This window comes from Kockovaella imperatae, assembly GCF_002102565.1.
Source record: "Kockovaella imperatae strain NRRL Y-17943 chromosome Unknown BD324scaffold_16, whole genome shotgun sequence".
In the NCBI taxonomy this organism is placed as follows: Eukaryota; Fungi; Basidiomycota; class Tremellomycetes; order Tremellales; family Cuniculitremaceae; genus Kockovaella; species Kockovaella imperatae.
The window spans coordinates 23530-40474 of record NW_019028956.1 but is presented as its reverse complement, the minus strand read 5'-3'; the positions used below and the strand labels follow the sequence as shown (position 1 = coordinate 40474).

Genomic DNA, 16945 nt, shown 5'->3' with positions numbered 1-16945 from the left:
GCGGTCAGCCTGCAGCAGGAGCCTGAATATCGAGAATGCGTAGAACAGAAGAGACCCTCCAGAGCTTCTTCGCTGGTTTCTCTCTGTTTGTTGATTCGCTTTCAGCAGCCCAAGGTCAAATTGTCAAGAGTCATTCGAGGTCGAATTCCCGGAAATATTCCTACCACATAGGGGAGCCTTAACGGTGCACCGAATTAGAGAATCTATGTGGCATCTCGTCTCATCTATTCCTATACTTTGGCATTGGCCTCTGCAGTCAACTTGGCCTGTTTGATTAACCCTTCAGGACTGTCACCACGAGGCATATAGACTTCGATCAGCCTGAGCTTATCGGGAACGTTGAATGCTTCATCCGCTAGCAATTTGGACAGCTCGGCAGGGGTGTGAACCTCGAAGGACTCGTATGGCGTCTGAGGCGTTTCGCGTGAGCGAAGCTCGACGAGCACGATGCGATGCTACAACTCACCTTGCATTTCTTACCTGCCAGGAAGGGCAACAGGAGCTGATGGTCATATAATTGGATATCGTTATATTTTGCATCCCAGCCGTGTATCTGTCGTTCGATTTCGTAGCCGTCATTGTTTAGTACAAACAAGTAAGGGCAGACTCCAGTTTTGAGCATGGTCCCAATTTCTTGAAGTGTCTGGCAACTTATGAGCTCAACATCAGGGATTACACCACTCACCAGCTGAAGCGATCCGTCACCAACAAAGAGAACGGTCCGTCGATTGTCTTCTGATTCCTTGGCTGCAAGGGCACATCCCAGGCAAGCGCCAACTGACCAACCAATGGCTCCCCAGAGGATCTGAGCGACGTATGTAGAGTGTGACGGGAGAGCGACATTTGTCAATCCGAACGAGGAGGTCCCAGTCTCAGTGATAATGATGTCTGCAGCCAGTCAGAAGACGCCGTAAAGGCCTCGGCCTGGAGCTCGCCTGTATCCTTGAACCATTCTCCCATCGTAGGCCAGAGCCAAGCGTGCTTGATGGCGTTCTCGTCCACATCTTTGGGCAAAGTCTGGATCCTTCCGTCCTTTCTCTTCTCGTCCAATGACTCTCCCTCGATGGGCTTCGTGGTGCGCCTTGTTGCCGCGGCTTCGAAGCTCGGTCGGAGAAGCGGTAGAATGTGTCGAATGTCAGTAGTTGGGTACGAAGCATACTGAATGCATCAGGACTTGTGCTGCATGAGGAACTTACGCCAATGTTCGTTGTGAAAGAGTGGAGCTCGATAGTGATGGCAGTGTCAATGTTGACCGAGAAAGATCCGGAGCTAACGTTCGATCAGGCAAATGCCTGGAGGCGTAGCTCACTTGAAATCGCTTTTCAGAGCTCCCACGTAGAGGACAAAATCGGCGCTCTCGACTTCCTTGCGAACAGCCTCAAGAGAATTTGCTCCGGCATAGCATCCTCCAAAGAGTGGGTGGTGCTCATCAAGCAACGACTTGCCCACTGCGATGATTCAGACGAATTTCGATTAGCTCAGAGGGGGACTCACTCGGTGCTATGGTGACATGTCAGTCTAATTTTTTCTTTGACAGAGAAGCCCATGACTCACTCTCAAAGAATCTTATACCACACGACTCGACAAGCTTTCTCACTTCTCCAGCCATCCCGAAGCGTCCTGCACAGGCGTCGACCAGAACCACCGGCCTTTCAGCCTTGACGAAACGCGCCGTGATCTCCTGCACGACATGCTCGGTGACTTTGTCGGCTGAATCAGAGACTGGATGATCTGAAGGGGCTTGCGAAACCGTGTTGATCTTTGTCTCGAGAGGTAGGCCTGTAGCGGTGGATTCTGGGGGCGGAGCGGAATGAGGGTGTGGCTGAGGAAGTGTCAATTATAGGCTGTGGGGATGAAGGTCTCCGATGGAACTCACAAGCTTCTCCTGTAGCCCCTCATCGGAGACCTTTTTATGCACGGCATCCGTCGGGATCTCGACGTATCCCGGTCTGCATTGCTCCAGAACATCCTTGAGCACCTTGTCAAAAGCCTCGGTCCAGGCTGTATCGGTTGAGGGGTCGATCTGGTTCAACAATGCTTGAGAGCAAGACAACGGCTCCGACATGGTGGAGAAAGTCGTGAATGTGGATTCAGTGTTGAGAGTATGGTGCAAGAGAGTGCGATTGTGCTGACGAAAGCAGGTCAGCATGTCCAGCGAGGGCTTGGGGCACATGGGATGGCGTACCTGCATGGAAGTGCTGGGAGCTCCCACGATGTGCAAAATGGGTAGGCGCTCAGCGAGACTTCCTGCTATCCCACTGAGTCATGTATCAACACCCTGCTTCTAACGTAGGACCTTGACTTACCACAACGCGCTCAGCTCGCCCACACCAAAGGTCGTGATAAGGACGGCGAGTGTCCCTTTGACTCTGGCATACCCATCACTGGCATACGCAGCATTCAGCTCATTGGCGTTCCCGACCCAATCGATCCCTTCCTCTTTCTCAAAGTAGTCGAGCCTACGGTAGTATACTGTCAGTCTGAACCGAGGCGAATCAACTAGCGACGCTCACAATTCAAGATTGTAGTCACCTGTGATTTGTTCAGCTTGTAAAAGCTATCTGAGTCTTTCTCACCTGGGACACCAAAGACCTGCTTGATACCGCATTGCTTGAGCCTCTGCACCACATACGTCGCAAATTCTATCTGACTGGGCATGTTGAAAGGTTGTATAGGCCTTGACCTTGAACTGCGAGACAACAGTGTATACGTCGAGACTGACGAGGACGGGGATGACGTAAGGGGGGAAATGAAGATGCTGATGCTGATGATCAGTGGCGGAAAGCCCCGATCGCGAGAATCAGCAGCTGATTTCGAGATACTCAGATGTGTACTGCATGCGAACGGCTGGAACCTCAAGTTGTAGCCAGAGCCGGAGAGACCGCTGCCGTCCGAGTGCCTTATGAACAGCTCTCATATCTCATACGGCGCAGGATCAGATGGTGTTCGACATATGGTCATGGCCTCTTTATATGATCCCCCCTCTCGGGACGTCCTCGGCAATTCCCTCGATTGGCGTGTTTGCCGACCTGCGTTCTGACAACATTGACATGATCCCAACGATGAAGAGCAACTGAGACGGCTTGAGAATCGGCTGTTGAGACTGCCTTCATCTCCCTCCTCGTCCTCCTCCTTTTCCTTCCTTTTCTCCATTCGGGTGCAGCTGCTTCGAGAAAGCCGCCGTCCTCATGTCCTTCTCTCCTCTGCCTCTTCTCGGTCCTCACATCGCCGTGCTCCTGGGATCGGCCGGGGCTTTCTTTGGCATTCAACAACTCACTCATAGATTTGGACCTTCCTGTTCCAAATCATGGAATGGCTTCGATGATAGGATCAAAAATGGCGTCGCGAGTCATGTCGTATGTGAGTGTTTAGCTGTCATCCCGGCAAGATACCCGTCCAGTCTCGGTCTCCATGATGATTCATTTATCTTTTCCGTCCAAAAGACGCCGCCTTCGCGCGACGCAGGATGAGGAACACGTATAACATTATTAAGCCGCAATCTGAGTTAATCAGCTGCCAAACCACCTCCTCTCCGTGCCTGCCACGATGCCCATGACGGGGCGATCACTGACCTACACCCTCAGCCATGGCTCACGCCTTGATCATCATCCCTCTGGCACTCCATGCCGTCAAGAGCGATATCCTGGCGAGGGATCCAGTCTTTGGATATGATAGATTTGTGGGCAATGTCCTGGCCATTTCGTCTGGGTATTTCATTTGGGACACTATCGATTCATTAAGGTATTCAACTTTGGGATTTGTGGTCCATGGTGAGTGTCCTTCCGGCGCTCTGCAAGGCTAACTATGCCCACACAGGTGCTTGTTGTCTTGCTGTCTACCTCTTCTCATTCGTGAGACGAATGTATTCGCTCGATGTCTTTCAGGCTGACGCAGTGCAGCGACCATTCCTCGCGGGGTTCGGACCGCCTTTTCTGCTTTGGGAGCTCTCGACACCTCTCTTGAACATACACTGGTTCATGGCGAGTGTGCCCTATCCATCGTCATTACATCTCATTGACTCGATCCCAGGACAAACTCGGTCTGTCCACTACCTACCCCACATTCTTCCTCATCAACGCCCTGGCATTCATGCTCGTCTTCTTCCTTGCCAGAATCGTATACGGAGGATACGAAAGCATGGTTTTCTTTCACGTGATGTGGACTAGGCGACACGAGATCCCACTGCATCTACACCGTGCGTGCGCTCCGTAATCCCGGATCTCTGTCTGACACACAGACCTCACACATAGTGATCTATTGCATCGGGAATCTCTCTCTGAACGCTTTAAATTGGTTATGGTTCTCCAAGATGGTGAAGAAAATGTTGGCAAGAGTATCGGGCGACGATAAGCCTGTCTCTGAGTCCAAAAGGGCAGCTCGTACAAACAAGATGAGCCCCTCAGAGAAGCAATCCCTGTTGGAAGTGTCGACTCCTACATCTGTCAGTGAGGATAAGATGGAGTCCACCAATGGCAGGCAATTCAAACAGACATTATCTCTACCTGCAGATCCACCATCTCCTAATGTTAGTACATCTAGAAAGACTAGTGAGGGTTGGTAGAGCGGGCTTCCTATAATGCATGAGCTATGAATACTTCGAGTGCCTCAATATAGCGGCTTTTGATTGCGATATTTTGATTCCGTCGTATCGCTCGCTCCGCCGGACGCGGTAACGAGACCAAGTCGCCAAGATGAGATTATCGACGAGGTAGCGAACGACGAACATAACTCATATCGCTCATTGAACAGTGCAAGGGTAGCAAGGACGGTATCTCAAGTGCGGCCCGAAGTGACTCTCGGACGGATACGACGTCGCCAGTCCTTGCGCTCGAGCCAGTATTCGACGTGGACTGGCCACAAACCAACCTAGCGGACATCCGCAGCTCATCCCTCTCCACACGGTCGACATCATCACTTTCCAGCCGCCATGTCGCTCCCTATGCACTTGAGAAACTATAAGGAGAAGTCGAAAGATGAGCAGACTAGGGACTTCTTTAATGTCCCTGTTTGGGATGCCGTTCCTTCACCGAACGAAGAACCAGTAACAACCAAGCCTAGAGGTGTGAAGGATGGAAGCTCGAGTGGTGGACTACAAGGGATGGACATCAATGCGGTCTTGAGCGTCGAGGGGAAAGAGGAAGTATATGTGAGTGTGCTGCAGAGGCTGTCATGATTGGAACGTCCCCTTGGAGCTCGTGAGATGATCTCCTAACTCTACTCAGGCTGGTCGGCTATCCTTGTTGCCGCCTTTCCTGTGCTTCATCTCCCTAGATAGAAGATCATGTCGATGCACGCTTCCCCTGTACACAATCCGAAGAGTTGAAAGGTGAGCACTAGGATGCGCAGAGCCTACCTCATATCCAATCAGGCTCAACTCTCGCGCCGGTGTATTCGCTTTATCTCTCGCAACATGGCACGGAATGAGAATTGCAAGTCTCAATACCGACTCATGCCTGATCTCGACTGATACGATTTCGCAGATCCTACAGCTCACCTCGCTACTACCCACCGCAGAACACTTCTCGATTCTCCTTCGAGACGCCTTGAAATCTCAGGTAGATACACCGGCACTGTAAGAAGGGTTCACACTAACCCCAACATACCAGTTAACATCTATGAAATCGCTCAAACCCTTCCTGCCTTCCCTCTACTCTGAATACCTACTCACGACATCTTCGTCTTCAGCTCAACAACAGAACCCAGATCATCTGTTACTTGGGACTGAGCTGGGCGAAAAGTCAGGGACAGCAGCGGGTAACGACGGCGAAGGAGACTTGAGAGGTCCGGGAGGAGATGGAAAGGGGTCGTACCAGAGAGGGCTGGGCGAGACATTCGGATTTCCTGGTGATGCTCGGAAAATGAGAGAGAGGAGCAAGATGAAGCTGTGGAAAGAGTATTTTATGAGTAAGCTGCCAAGGCCTGGGTGCTTCCAACTGCTAACGTCTCACAAGTACACGGCAGAAATTTCACCTGTATGTTGACCTGTGATGACACGAAGGAGCTGACCACTTTCAGTGCTGCGGTATCCACCATTCCAACGACTGCTGCAAGTCGGTCTTCCATCCCGTCTTCGAGGAGAGCTATGGGAAGTCATGTCAGGTTCAATCTGTGGGTCTGAATCTCCGATCACAAGGTCTGACGATATATCAGATCTGCGCTTCGCGAACCCACAGACATACTCTCTGTTGCTTTCTAACAACAAGGGCAAATCATCACAATCCACAGACGAAATCGAGAAGGACTTGAACCGTTCTCTACCAGAATACAAGGCGTACCAGACCGAAGAGGGACTGGCGAGGTTGAGGAGAGTTCTCGTCGCGTATAGTTTCCGCAATCCGGAGCTTGGGTGAGTTGACTCTCATCGAAATTCAGGAGACCTTACTCATACTGTCCAATGTCAGATACTGTCAAGCTTTGAACATCGTAAGTTTCTAGTTTACGCCCTTGCAACGCTTGCTGATGTCTCTCAGGTCGTTGCAGGGCAAGTTTGGCAGACTCCGTATAGCTCTAGCTGACCCTCGCCGCCTTGTCATAGTCTCCTGATGTAAGCTCGCTCCCGAATGACCCAGGATTCAGCTGACATGTTGCTAGATACATGTCTGAGGATCAAGCTTTCTGGCTCTTGGAAGTTTTGTGTGATCGCATTCTCCCTGGCTACTACAGGTGAGCTGCATACATCTCGATAGGACCAAGAGAATGTCCACTGACCTTTGTAGTCCCTCGATGGAGGGTACTCTGCTTGACCAGAGAGTTTTCGAGGCTCTGGTCCAGCGCTGTCTCCCGATGATCAAGGACCACTTCGCATCGGTCGATGTACAGCTTTCAGTGGCCTCATTACCGTGAGCATCAGTGCGGGAAATGTGTTTCTGACCATTTTCAGATGGTTCCTCAGTCTGTACATCAACTCGATGCCCTTGATCTTTGCGTTCAGGATTGTCGACTGTGTCCTTGCCATGGGAGTCAAGGTGCTATTCCAGATTGGTCTAGGTTAGCAGCTCCTTCGAGTACTCGCTGATCCAACAGCCGTTCTCAAGATCAACGGGGAGGCCCTGCTCGAGGTGACCGATGATGGAATGTTTATCAGTCTCATGCGCGACTACTTTTCCACCATTGGAGACTCTGCTCATCCGAATCACCCGGATCCACGGGTCAGAGCCATCACCAATTTCCAGGAACTCCTGGTCGTCGCTTTCAGAGAGTTCAACATCATCACCGACGACACGATCCAAGCTGAACGAAGACGGCTTCGAGCGATAATCTCGGACGAGATCGAAAAGTTCTCCAAGCGTGCCGCAGTGAGAAACTTGAAAAAAGTAGGATCTTTCGACAAGGATGAGATTGGATCGATCTACGATTACTACTTTACCGCTGTTTGTTCACCTGATGGAGGACCCGCGAACGGCGGTAGTGGATCATCGTCGCCCAAGTTCGGAGATCAATTTGATCAGCCTCGACTTCAGGTCGACGCGCAAGGTCGGGTGGAGACTCGTATAGATCTCAAGACCTTCAGAGTCTTCTTGAGTGAAATCGCGACGTGGGCAAGAGAGGAGACAGTCACTACGAATGCGTTCATCCAGCGGACAGAACGCAGATTGGCAGATCATGAGTTGATCGATAGGTAGGGTGTCAAATTTGGCAAAAGGAGCAGGTCGATGCTGACGAGTCCCTAGGCTGTTCTACAGCTGGGACACGCAAGCGCAGGGGACACTCTCTTTGCAGGATGTGGTGATTGGCCTGGATCGAGTCATGCATGCGGGCTTGATGGAGTCTATAGAGTGGTTTTTCAACTTGGTGAGTGTGTGGAAAAAGGGTTCAAGCTGATCGGCAACAGCACGACAAGGATAAAGATGGATTCTTGACCAAAGATGAGGTGATACAGCTCTCTGAGTCGTTATTGGTGAGTGTGCAGCCCGACCCCTCTTGATCAGTGGCTGAGACACATGCCAGTTTGTGTTCCGAAACGAGCCCGGGGATATCTACCTCGCTGCAGTATCCAAGTTCATCCTCAACGCATATGAATTCGGAGATGCGAATTCGCCACATCCGATATCATCTCCTGACGGTGTTCCGAGAGGAGACCAGGAGTCAGCGTCGCATGTTCGCGAGAGATCAGATTCGACGTCTGGACCTCACAATCTGCCGTATCTCAGTGAGTCGATGCCACAGTTCGGATCCATTTCTGATACCTGCCTTTAGACCTCGCAACGTTCCGCATGGTCGTGCTTGCCGATGAGCTTCTAGAGGGTTTCTTTGGACATGATCTCGCCGCCTCGTTCCAGCTCGATAAGACGGTAGACGAAGACTATCACCAGGCACATCAGAAGCCTGAGGGTATTCTGGGTGGATTGATGAACTTGGTCGTCACAAACGAGTGGGTAACACCATCAGAACGTGAACATGTGCGCACTGACAGCCTGACCGCAGAAACAAGAGCCGCTTGAACCGCCTCGCCGATGGATTTGGAGCTGCCCTGGGTAAACATGCCGAATGGCGTAAACCTTCCCTTGCCAAGACCCTGCCTTCATCTTCCTCTCAACTATCGGAATTGGGTACACGTGAATCTCTCTTGACGCCAGCACAACAAGAACAAAGGCGGAATCGATCCGTTTCAGCCGCCTCGCAAGCATCTGCCCGATCGACATCTTCGTCTGTTGGGACGCCAGAATCGAGAAGTCTTGCAGATGTCGAAGCGAAGTACAGGGAGGAACAGGATTTGGTCCGACAAGCTCAGGAAGCAGTCATGCATCGACCAAACTTTGCAATCGACGCCATTGGAGATAGTGACGGGGAGGAAGAAGAAGAAGAGGGTGAGGGTGGCAGAGGGGCAGATGATGCTGTCATGGATGAGGTGAGCGGACAAGCCAGACCGGCGAGCGAGCGAGCGCCTCTGTGAACACTCGAGCTCCAAATTGACAACTTTTTTTTCCTTTTTCAGGTCGAAGCCTTCCTCAAGGCTCACGGAGACGATGATGGCGGCCTTAAAGGAGAACAGAAAAAGCAAGCAGAGGGTGAGCCAGGAGTGTTCGAAAGGAGCCTCTTCGTTTGCTCATAAAACACTCGTCTTAGACCTGCTTAAAGCTGAACCGATGGGAGGAGGTGTATCTGCGAATAACAAACCCGGTAGACCAAGTGGAGAGGGTGGACTCATCGATCTGTAAAACTTAGATGGTCATGATGGCATTGACGTGTATTTGAGCTATATCCATGGTGCATAGCCGCGCGGTCGATGTTCCCAGAGTCCGGGATCTCGATGGGTGCCAAGTCACTGACAGGACATGGAAGGATGATGCATGAAATGGACCTGCGTTTCAACGCGCACGTTTTACTGGATTATACTACAATCTTTTTTTTGCGAGGCCGTGTCTGTATCTCTGTTCTTACAAGAGCCCTCTCCCGTCTGACTCCCTTCCTCCGCCTCTGTCAAGCTATGCAACAGCAACAACAATCTCCTCCTCCTCGTGCATGTTGTGGGTCCTCTCGAATGATGGTAGTATACATGTGCCTTGTCTTCGGTCAGTCGCAAAATGGTGTTTTTGGCGAATGTCTTGCAGAATGGTATGATGTAGTGTGATAGCGCGGGTGGATCACACGAGAGAAAGGTTCTATCTCTCAAATTGGGCTTTTGTCGCCCGGGAATGAAGAAAACTTGAGAGAATGATGGTAAATTGCAGAGCGAATGATGACGACAGTCGTTGAAAGATCTGGCAAAAATAAGCTGTCTGTCGGAACAAGACGGAAGAAGCGTGCCTCCTCGCCTAGTCCAGGGGTGGGATGCCATGTTGCGTCGACGATATGGTAGAAAAAATTGTTGGACAAATTTCGATTGGGATGTATTGAGCATGAAGAAAGAGGGGAATGTGAGCGAACTTTGGTGTTATGATGAAGACACGTTGAGGGGCAAAAGGTGGTAGGTATCGACGTGATAAAGTCAGGAGGAAAGATGGGCAATAGAGTCTAGAGAAGGTCTTCGGAGTCATGCCTTGACATGATGTGCTTGGTTCGCGTGTTGATGATCGCCCGAGAGAGATTCCTGTCCATCCATCTCTGACCAGAGGGACGATGGGATCGCGGATATAGCTTGAGACAGCTCGGAGCTGGACCGAACGTGGTGCATCTGATGAGATTGAGCAGAATGTTCGTCCCTCTTCCAGATATCTCGGACGTCTCGTTTGTGTTGCATAGTCGAATGTACTCGAGACCAGACTCCACCGTGCCACGACTGGTCCGTTTGGAGGAGGGCGTCGTAAGAAGATCGCTTCGAGAATGATTGTGAGGACGCGAGAGACGCTTCCATGTCTTTGTATCTCGAAGTCTCAACCGAAGTAGAAGTCTGAGGTAGCGAGTATTGATAAGGGTTGTTCGACACTCCAGACCTGGAGGTCCAATTGGAAGAATTGGGAGTGCTGCAAAATTCATGAGACAACGCGGAGCAAGTCGAAATGTTGGACGAGAGGTGTCGATGCCTTGCCGGGTGTTGGTCTGAAAAGAGGACGGCAGGAGCAGCAGACGAACCGGGAAAGGTGATACCTCGAGGAGCAGGGGTTCGTTCTTGAAGGTATGCTGGGAACGATCGAGTGACATGCTTAGAACGATGGGCTTCGATCGAATTGATTTCAGCGAGGTCTTGTAGGGCCCGCTGCTTTCGCTCAAGCTCCTCAGGGAAGAGAATGCTTGCACTGAAATAATTTTTCATCAGCTGAGACCTTGCCGTCTAGAAGATGCCCACGATGTTGGCATGCTGTCCTGCCTCATGCGCACGTCGATAGTGCTCCGCGAGTCAAGATTTTTGGTCGTAGCAGTGTCTCTTTTTAGTTCTTTCTGGTCCTAGTGAGGGTGAGCCTGGCTGAGACTTGGACAAGGCCGCCGGAGCTCACTTTGCTATCTGCAATGCGGACTTGCAGAACTCTACCAGAGCCAATGGATACATTGTTCAACTGCGTGAAGATCAGTCAAGGCGACCACGCTCAAACCCACAGCCTGAACCGCCGCATCGGCTTGAGGTCGAGAAAGAAGTCTAGCCATGAGCGGAAGATCGGATGATGCAGCTCACCTAGCCATGCACGGTCCACGTCGTATTCCTTCATTGTCAGTAAGGAATTTGAAAGAAGCCACAGTTCCGTAAGGTGCAAGGAGTCGTTTGAGTTGCTGACGTTTCAGAATGATACAACTTCGAAGCACTCACTTCCTCCGTGGTGGTCAGAGGCAGGCCATTGATGTACAGATTGCTCGACTCTCGATCTTCGCGAGCCTTGTGCTCGAGCTGATAGTCGTCCTGTCCGTCGTGTCAGATGATGAGACTACACATGATGCAGCTTGGCACACCTTGCCAAATGCCGAGGTGATGCCTCGAGACTGGAGTGCACGCAGGAAGGCTTCTGCTTCCTCTCGTTGCTCGAACCTTCAAGATGTATCAGCTTGTCTCAAGTCCACCTTGTGCCCGGCTTACAAAACGAAGCCACAGCTGTCGATGCGCGTCAGCGTGTATCAGATTGGACGCAGCGCCACATACTGTCTGACTGGTACATTGTCTCGGGGCTCACCGACGGGTTTGCACCTCGCCTGAACAGCTTTGCCGAATCGAGAAGCGTATTCGGTCAAGCTGGTCTCAGTGTAGTCTGCCGGGACGCTGTGGATATAGACTGGGACAGGGTCAACAGAAGATCGCAAGGTAGGACACGACCCACCATTCCTCCCAGCAGAGACGTGCGTGAGCGATGAAGAGCTCTTTCTTGTAAGCCTCTCGAGCTCAAACTCCTGCCTTTCATCCTCTTCATCTTCGCGTGGGAGTTGGAATCTGACCTGTCCAATAGATCGTCGATGTGACAATGGAATGTTTGGGGTAGAAACATGGTGCAAGAGTTGTGGAGCATTGTTGAGCATGGTATGATGGTATGCAGTGTGTGGCGGAAGTCTGACCTGGACATACCGAGAGTCTTCTTGGGTTACTGGATGGTCCGATCCGAGGGAAAGACTGGCAAGATGATTGTTGAGATTGTCCGGCGTATTGTCTTCGAAAGCTCGACTGATCTCTGACCAAGTCGTCGAATCACCGGACTCGGGATGGTGATGATGTCCATGATCATGGGGTCGGGGACTACTCGCAGCTCCTTCAAGAAGCTTGAACAGGTGCCTGCGGCTCGCCTCGTCGACTCGATGTTGAGCAAGGTATCGTGATGGATACTGTCCATCAGGAAGGAGACCAGATGCTTTCGGGGTAGAGAGTTCGGACGGCAGTATCGGAAGACTGGGTGATCGCGTTCGTCTCGGTAAGGTGGGCGCAGGAGCAGGGAGGCGCTGAGGATGGGGGAGGACGGCTAGATTTTCGTGAGCGAGAATCTGATCGTTGATTGAGGGTGGCGCGTAAGAGGAATGTCCAAACTGAACAGAAACTGATTCAGCCTTGGGATACGCCTCGAAAGGCGCGCTGAGCCAATCGCCTCCAAAGGACTTGACTTTGTTTTCCTCGCTGGAGACTGACGTGGTTGAAGAGACTGAGCTGGTGCGAGGGAGGTCACTGCTTGAAGAGGTAGGTGGTGAATCATGGACAGACGAGGTCTTTATGGCATCTTCGAGCAATCTGTACGGAGCGGACGAAGTTGTGGGTTCACCAGTGGCGAATGACTTTGAGAGGGAGAACGAAGCAGCACTGGGATTGAGAGAGGTGCTGGGCGGTTTCGAGTTGTCCATAGTTACTGGTACCAAGGAGGGGAGAATGTGCAGGAAGAAGGGCGATTTAGCTACTAATGACTTGTCAGCGAATATGTGTCCATGATGGGAGCTCATGTTGATCCGCTTGACTCACCGGGGTGGTGACAGCACCAGTAGTGGACTAGGGACAGGGTACCAGGGAGGATCCGGTGAAGAAAGAGACGTGTCGAACGAGTTTGAGGGAGACCTGGAGCGGGACACGATGGAGGGAAGGGGCAAGCAGTGTCAGGTTGCAGGATGGACTAGAGTTGGCATGCGTGTGAGATATGTGACCAGCAAGGGATGTGGAGAATGCTGAATGAATGATGAATGAGAGGGAGGATGTCGCTGTTCTCCCAAGTTGTGAGAGCTGTGAATATGAATAGTCCTCATACCGGGTCCAGCACTTTTCTCTTCCACCTTCCCCCCTTTCCATGAGCCAACATGAAACACTGAGAGTACACACACACACAGAGGGACACACGGGAGAGATCCAAAGGATGGGGAGAAGGTTCCGGGGGGGAGAGGCTGGTGATCGACTCTGGCTACAACGAGGTCAACCCACTCACGATTGGTCACTGGGCATCCTGAACATCATGTGAGAGTACTACATCGACAGTACAACATCGACATGCGAGCCAATCTGCCCCAATTCCTGCTTTGCAAAATAACACTCCAGACATGCCATTGGATTCCTTTGTCCAGTGGCAGTGGCAGTCAGAAGCCACTAGCATCCAGAAAGTTTAGGGGTTCAATGCCGATCTGTATATGTGTGTAACTGCTCCACGACGTCCAGTCTCCAGGCACATCTCGATAACCTTGGCTAGTGTTGAACCTTGACTAAGGGGGTTGGTATTCCGAATGCGCCATTTGGTCTGGTCCGGTCCTCCCTGATCGAAGAGAGGCTTGAATGTGACAGTGCTAGGTTGACAAGCGAGGCCGGGAGCATGTCAGCATAGGGATAGCAGTGACGACGTTGACGTGCGTGGCGGTGGTGAGTGTGGGGCGCCGACTGAGGAACTGTTGAAGTCATCATGTCGGGCAGTGTGAAGAACATTAGTAGCTCAATATAGAGATCGGTTAGTATGAGCGGTCACATCTTCTTCACCCATAATCAGTCCGGCGCTGCCATACAGGCCAGTCCGGCTTCTAAGAACCTCGCCGCTCACAGATACACCATGCATCTTGCAATCTTTGGCTTTCCTCCTTTGAGCCCTGACCACGACCACTTTTCCGACCCTCGTTTGTTCATTGATTAGGCAATGGCTTCTTTTCATACGGTTTGAACCACTCTGCTCTTTGGGCCGTACGGTTCTCCGAACCCTTGGGGTCTGAGAGTAACTTTACGGGTGTCAGTCAGAGGAAATGTCTAAGGATCAAGGACTCGCCATGTCATTCTCGTTAATGGTGTAGAATGTCGCTCCGAGGAAGACGCAAGCGCCAAGAGCAGCGGGGAATGATCCTTCTACAGATAGATTGAGCCTTTTTTTGGCTACCGGCTGAGAATCAGTCACACTTACGCCTGATACCGCCTATGAATCCGGCTGCACATCCTCCAACGGCTGGGTTCACAGAATCGTCTGTCTAGAAAGAGTGTCAGATCCACTCATGCTCTCATGACGATCCCGAGATCGACTCACTTGTCTGATGTTGGCGGTGACTGCGTTGACGAATGGGAATGCGAATCCCATGAGGGCTGATAACAGTCAGCGAGGGCAGGAAAGAGCTCTGAAGATGTAACTCACTGAAGGTGACAATGGTTCCTCCTGTTCTTGTGAAGACACCCCAGAACCCAGCATCATGACTGGGTAAGGTTAGCAGGTTTCCTCCAAGAGTGCCATCCCCCATTGAGACCCCACTGCGGTCGCGTATCGAAATGGAAGAGCAGCAGCATAACCTTTGCAACATCTCGTCTCTCTCAAGACCTCGTTTGATTGTGCCCTTGATACCCAGCCGCTATCCGCTCTCGAACGACTCTCTTAATGCCGAAGCAACCGAAAACTCACCGTTGAACAGCATTCTGCAGTGCACTAGCTGCGAGTCCTACCCCGCCAGACCAGATAGCGCCTTTCCCTCCCATACTCAAAGACTGATAGGGGTGGAAGACATGGGGCTCATGAACAGTTGGAAAGAACGATAACCGAGAGGCGTTGCTGAGAGGAGGGAAGAATGGGTTTGGAGCGGATGACCGGGATGTGGATGCCATATTGGTGAGCAGTATCGAGGCTGGAACTTGATCCAGCGGAGCTTGCGCCAAAAGCTACTATGCAAGGCGAATCTGAACCCAGAATGACAGAGGAGGTAGATGGATGGTGGATGGGCAGGTCGTTGATAAGCCCACCTAGCTATATTGATTTAAACCACATCATGGTCACGCGGGACTGATTTACTTCCGTCATCGCTACCCTTCCGGTCATCCCCCCTCATGCATTTACTCGTTATCTCATCATAGCTCATCATTCTGGGGAGGGCGGCGACATCTATTTCATAGCTACACGCTCAAGCTGCACAAAGCGCCATTTCGGGTCACCATTCCTTAAGCACCATTTTTTCAGACGTCCTCAGCGTCTCCATCAGCTTCTGCCTGTAGCACACCCCAGTGCCTCTCTCTCACTTCCTCTTATATTCTGTTGCCACCCGACCAAGGGATACTCTGACCATGATGAGTTAAGAGGTCTCTAAGGAACCTGGACCGACGCTGACAAGTGCCCTTTGGTGGCCCCTTATACAGTTCTCCAAAGCGTCGCGTCGATACGGATGTCATGAAGCTGTGAGTGACGTCGGGGCATTTCGGCATTCATTCTGTCCGATAAGCCCGGATGAGGCTAGGCGGGGGACGCACGCACGCAAGCAAGCAAGCATACCAATGAGACCAAGTCAGATCTGGAGTGCGCTGCATACATGCCAGTCTTATGTGGCTGGCCCTCGGCGCTCCATTGTCTCCTTCTCTCGCGTCACAGATGCTGACCTTGTGCGCAGCCTCATGTCAGACTACCAAGTTACCCTTGTCAACAATAAGATGTCAGAATTCTTTGTCAAATTCTACGGACCAGCTGAGAGTGAGCATTGGTGCTGCCCTACTATATGTAGCATATGCACTGACGACTCCAGCTCCATTTGCCAAAGGAGTCTGGAAGATTCATGTCGAGTTACCGGAACAATTCCCGTACAAGTCACCAAGTATAGGCTTTATGAACAAGATCTTCCACCCGAACATTGACGAATTGTGAGCGGCGACCCACCAGCAATCAGGTTGTCGTACTGAACGAAAAATTTAGAAGCGGTAGCGTCTGTCTGGACGTGATCAACCAGACTTGGTCACCCATGTTCGGTAGGTCCCGGATTTCCGCGGACTCTTCCGCTGACGCTCAATTCCTTGCTCAGAGCTCATCAATATATTTGAAATCTTTCTCCCTCAACTCTTACGCTATCCAAATCCCTCCGATCCGCTCAATGGGGAAGCGGCGGCACTACTTATGCGAGATCCCAAAGCCTATGCCAAGAAGGTGGAATCATACGTCGAGCGATTTGCCATGCCGGAAGATGCGGACCAAGCGAGAGGAGGAGACGACGAAGATGAAGATGAGGAAGAAGAGGAACTAGGGCCCAAGCGAGCTGCCAATGGGGAGACTTCGAGGCCGAAAGCTCCTACTAGGGGTATTGCAGCCCCTGCCTCAACGAATACACACTCGAATGGTTCAAATGGTCACGCTTCCGCAGCCGCCGGCACAAGTAATGGCCATGCAAAAAGCACCTCGGGCGGTATCAATGGAACGTCTCACCATGATGACGGAGAGGAGGAAGAAGATGACGATGATGACGACAAGATGAGCGATATGGGAGAATTGAGTGATGGGGACGAGTTCATGGGCGAAATGGACGATTAGAAGGCTAAGGCCGGTCTTCGACTCATCGCATGGTGACTGGTCCCAATCTGAGCAGTCCGACAATGTCCACCACTCATCATACCACTAGCTACTTCCGACACTTTTTGTCTCCTGTAACGATATCAGCATACCATCATTACCACCGCTACACTTCATTCGGCACCGTAATGAGAATCTGTCTCCACTCATTTTGCGATGTCTCGGCCGGAACCTTCAGTCCTGAATGCCGAAACTCTTGGTCTGCCTCATTTCCCCCATGTCTACATCCCTGTATTCTCCTCGTCTGGCAACCTCTGGAATCGATCTTGTTGTATGCAACGTCATTCACGTATGCTCTGGGTGCCGCAGGTGACGCCTCACAAACAGCCTCG

At 51.5% G+C, this 16945-nt stretch overlaps 6 protein-coding genes across 6 annotated transcripts; 3 read left to right on the top strand and 3 right to left on the bottom strand.

Moving 5' to 3' along the window:
- Positions 1 to 151: 151 nt before the first annotated feature.
- On the bottom strand, positions 152 to 2965 carry BD324DRAFT_637656 (Thiamin diphosphate-binding protein). Its single transcript, XM_022017029.1, has 13 exons — positions 2577 to 2965; positions 2514 to 2532; positions 2307 to 2459; positions 2186 to 2258; positions 1877 to 2128; positions 1555 to 1822; positions 1495 to 1500; positions 1310 to 1448; positions 1197 to 1269; positions 936 to 1158; positions 686 to 888; positions 467 to 643; positions 152 to 410 (listed from the first exon to the last, which is right to left on the bottom strand). Exons 1-13 carry the CDS (start codon positions 2656 to 2658, stop codon positions 231 to 233), a joined length of 1848 nt encoding a protein of 615 aa, XP_021868188.1. The 5' UTR covers positions 2659 to 2965; the 3' UTR covers positions 152 to 230.
- Positions 2966 to 4586, top strand: BD324DRAFT_637651 (TLC domain-domain-containing protein). The gene is made up of 6 exons (XM_022017028.1): positions 2966 to 3360; positions 3585 to 3770; positions 3817 to 3851; positions 3900 to 3980; positions 4030 to 4195; positions 4251 to 4586. The coding sequence occupies exons 1-6, from the start codon at positions 3189 to 3191 to the stop codon at positions 4559 to 4561; spliced, it is 951 nt and encodes a 316-aa protein (XP_021868187.1). The 5' UTR covers positions 2966 to 3188; the 3' UTR covers positions 4562 to 4586.
- Positions 4587 to 4617: 31 nt separating this feature from the next.
- On the top strand, positions 4618 to 9306 carry BD324DRAFT_637648 (rab-GTPase-TBC domain-domain-containing protein). The gene is made up of 22 exons (XM_022017027.1): positions 4618 to 5146; positions 5223 to 5326; positions 5369 to 5429; positions 5481 to 5555; positions 5607 to 5904; positions 5952 to 5972; positions 6016 to 6108; positions 6151 to 6346; positions 6402 to 6423; positions 6471 to 6481; positions 6536 to 6544; positions 6592 to 6663; positions 6717 to 6839; positions 6881 to 6987; positions 7024 to 7618; positions 7671 to 7791; positions 7832 to 7897; positions 7948 to 8149; positions 8197 to 8371; positions 8425 to 8848; positions 8936 to 9008; positions 9067 to 9306. Exons 1-22 carry the CDS (start codon positions 4928 to 4930, stop codon positions 9156 to 9158), a joined length of 3159 nt encoding a protein of 1052 aa, XP_021868186.1. The 5' UTR covers positions 4618 to 4927; the 3' UTR covers positions 9159 to 9306.
- A 1386-nt stretch (positions 9307 to 10692) lies between these two features.
- On the bottom strand, positions 10693 to 11880 carry BD324DRAFT_610286 (hypothetical protein; the record flags this gene model as incomplete). The annotated part of the gene is made up of 8 exons (XM_022014196.1): positions 10693 to 10824; positions 10875 to 10934; positions 10975 to 11014; positions 11051 to 11145; positions 11183 to 11272; positions 11323 to 11398; positions 11510 to 11639; positions 11685 to 11880. The coding sequence occupies 8 exons, from the start codon at positions 11878 to 11880 to the stop codon at positions 10693 to 10695; spliced, it is 819 nt and encodes a 272-aa protein (XP_021868185.1).
- Positions 11881 to 13851: 1971 nt separating this feature from the next.
- Positions 13852 to 15002, bottom strand: BD324DRAFT_637641 (hypothetical protein). The gene is made up of 6 exons (XM_022017026.1): positions 14694 to 15002; positions 14433 to 14491; positions 14328 to 14383; positions 14208 to 14271; positions 14076 to 14152; positions 13852 to 14028 (listed from the first exon to the last, which is right to left on the bottom strand). Exons 1-6 carry the CDS (start codon positions 14891 to 14893, stop codon positions 13936 to 13938), a joined length of 549 nt encoding a protein of 182 aa, XP_021868184.1. The 5' UTR covers positions 14894 to 15002; the 3' UTR covers positions 13852 to 13935.
- A 668-nt stretch (positions 15003 to 15670) lies between these two features.
- On the top strand, positions 15671 to 16574 carry BD324DRAFT_653594 (ubiquitin-conjugating enzyme/RWD-like protein; the record flags this gene model as incomplete). Its single annotated transcript, XM_022018676.1, has 4 exons — positions 15671 to 15746; positions 15799 to 15913; positions 15966 to 16018; positions 16072 to 16574. 4 exons carry the CDS (start codon positions 15671 to 15673, stop codon positions 16572 to 16574), a joined length of 747 nt encoding a protein of 248 aa, XP_021868183.1.
- Positions 16575 to 16945: the final 371 nt, after the last annotated feature.

Bases quoted from the DNA above. Each gene is read 5' to 3' on its own strand.
- BD324DRAFT_637651 (XM_022017028.1), top strand. From the start codon at position 3,189: ATGTCCTTCTCTCCTCTGCCTCTTCTCGGTCCTCACATCGCCGTGCTC. The intron at 3,361-3,584 runs GTGAGTGTTTAG...CTACACCCTCAG, and splicing joins CGTCGCGAGTCATGTCGTAT to CCATGGCTCACGCCTTGATC. The intron at 3,771-3,816 runs GTGAGTGTCCTT...ATGCCCACACAG, and splicing joins TTTGGGATTTGTGGTCCATG to GTGCTTGTTGTCTTGCTGTC.
- BD324DRAFT_637641 (XM_022017026.1), bottom strand. From the start codon at position 14,893: ATGGCATCCACATCCCGGTCATCCGCTCCAAACCCATTCTTCCCTCCT. The intron at 14,384-14,432 runs GTGAGTTACATC...GACTGTTATCAG, and splicing joins AGGAACCATTGTCACCTTCA to CCCTCATGGGATTCGCATTC. The intron at 14,153-14,207 runs GTAAGTGTGACT...ATCTATCTGTAG, and splicing joins ATTCATAGGCGGTATCAGGC to AAGGATCATTCCCCGCTGCT.
- BD324DRAFT_637648 (XM_022017027.1), top strand. From the start codon at position 4,928: ATGTCGCTCCCTATGCACTTGAGAAACTATAAGGAGAAGTCGAAAGAT. The intron at 5,905-5,951 runs GTAAGCTGCCAA...ACGTCTCACAAG, and splicing joins GTGGAAAGAGTATTTTATGA to TACACGGCAGAAATTTCACC. The intron at 5,973-6,015 runs GTATGTTGACCT...GACCACTTTCAG, and splicing joins ACACGGCAGAAATTTCACCT to TGCTGCGGTATCCACCATTC.
- BD324DRAFT_637656 (XM_022017029.1), bottom strand. From the start codon at position 2,658: ATGCCCAGTCAGATAGAATTTGCGACGTATGTGGTGCAGAGGCTCAAG. The intron at 2,129-2,185 runs GTACGCCATCCC...TGCTTTCGTCAG, and splicing joins CTCCCAGCACTTCCATGCAG to CACAATCGCACTCTCTTGCA. The intron at 411-466 runs GTGAGTTGTAGC...GAAACGCCTCAG, and splicing joins TGGCAGGTAAGAAATGCAAG to ACGCCATACGAGTCCTTCGA.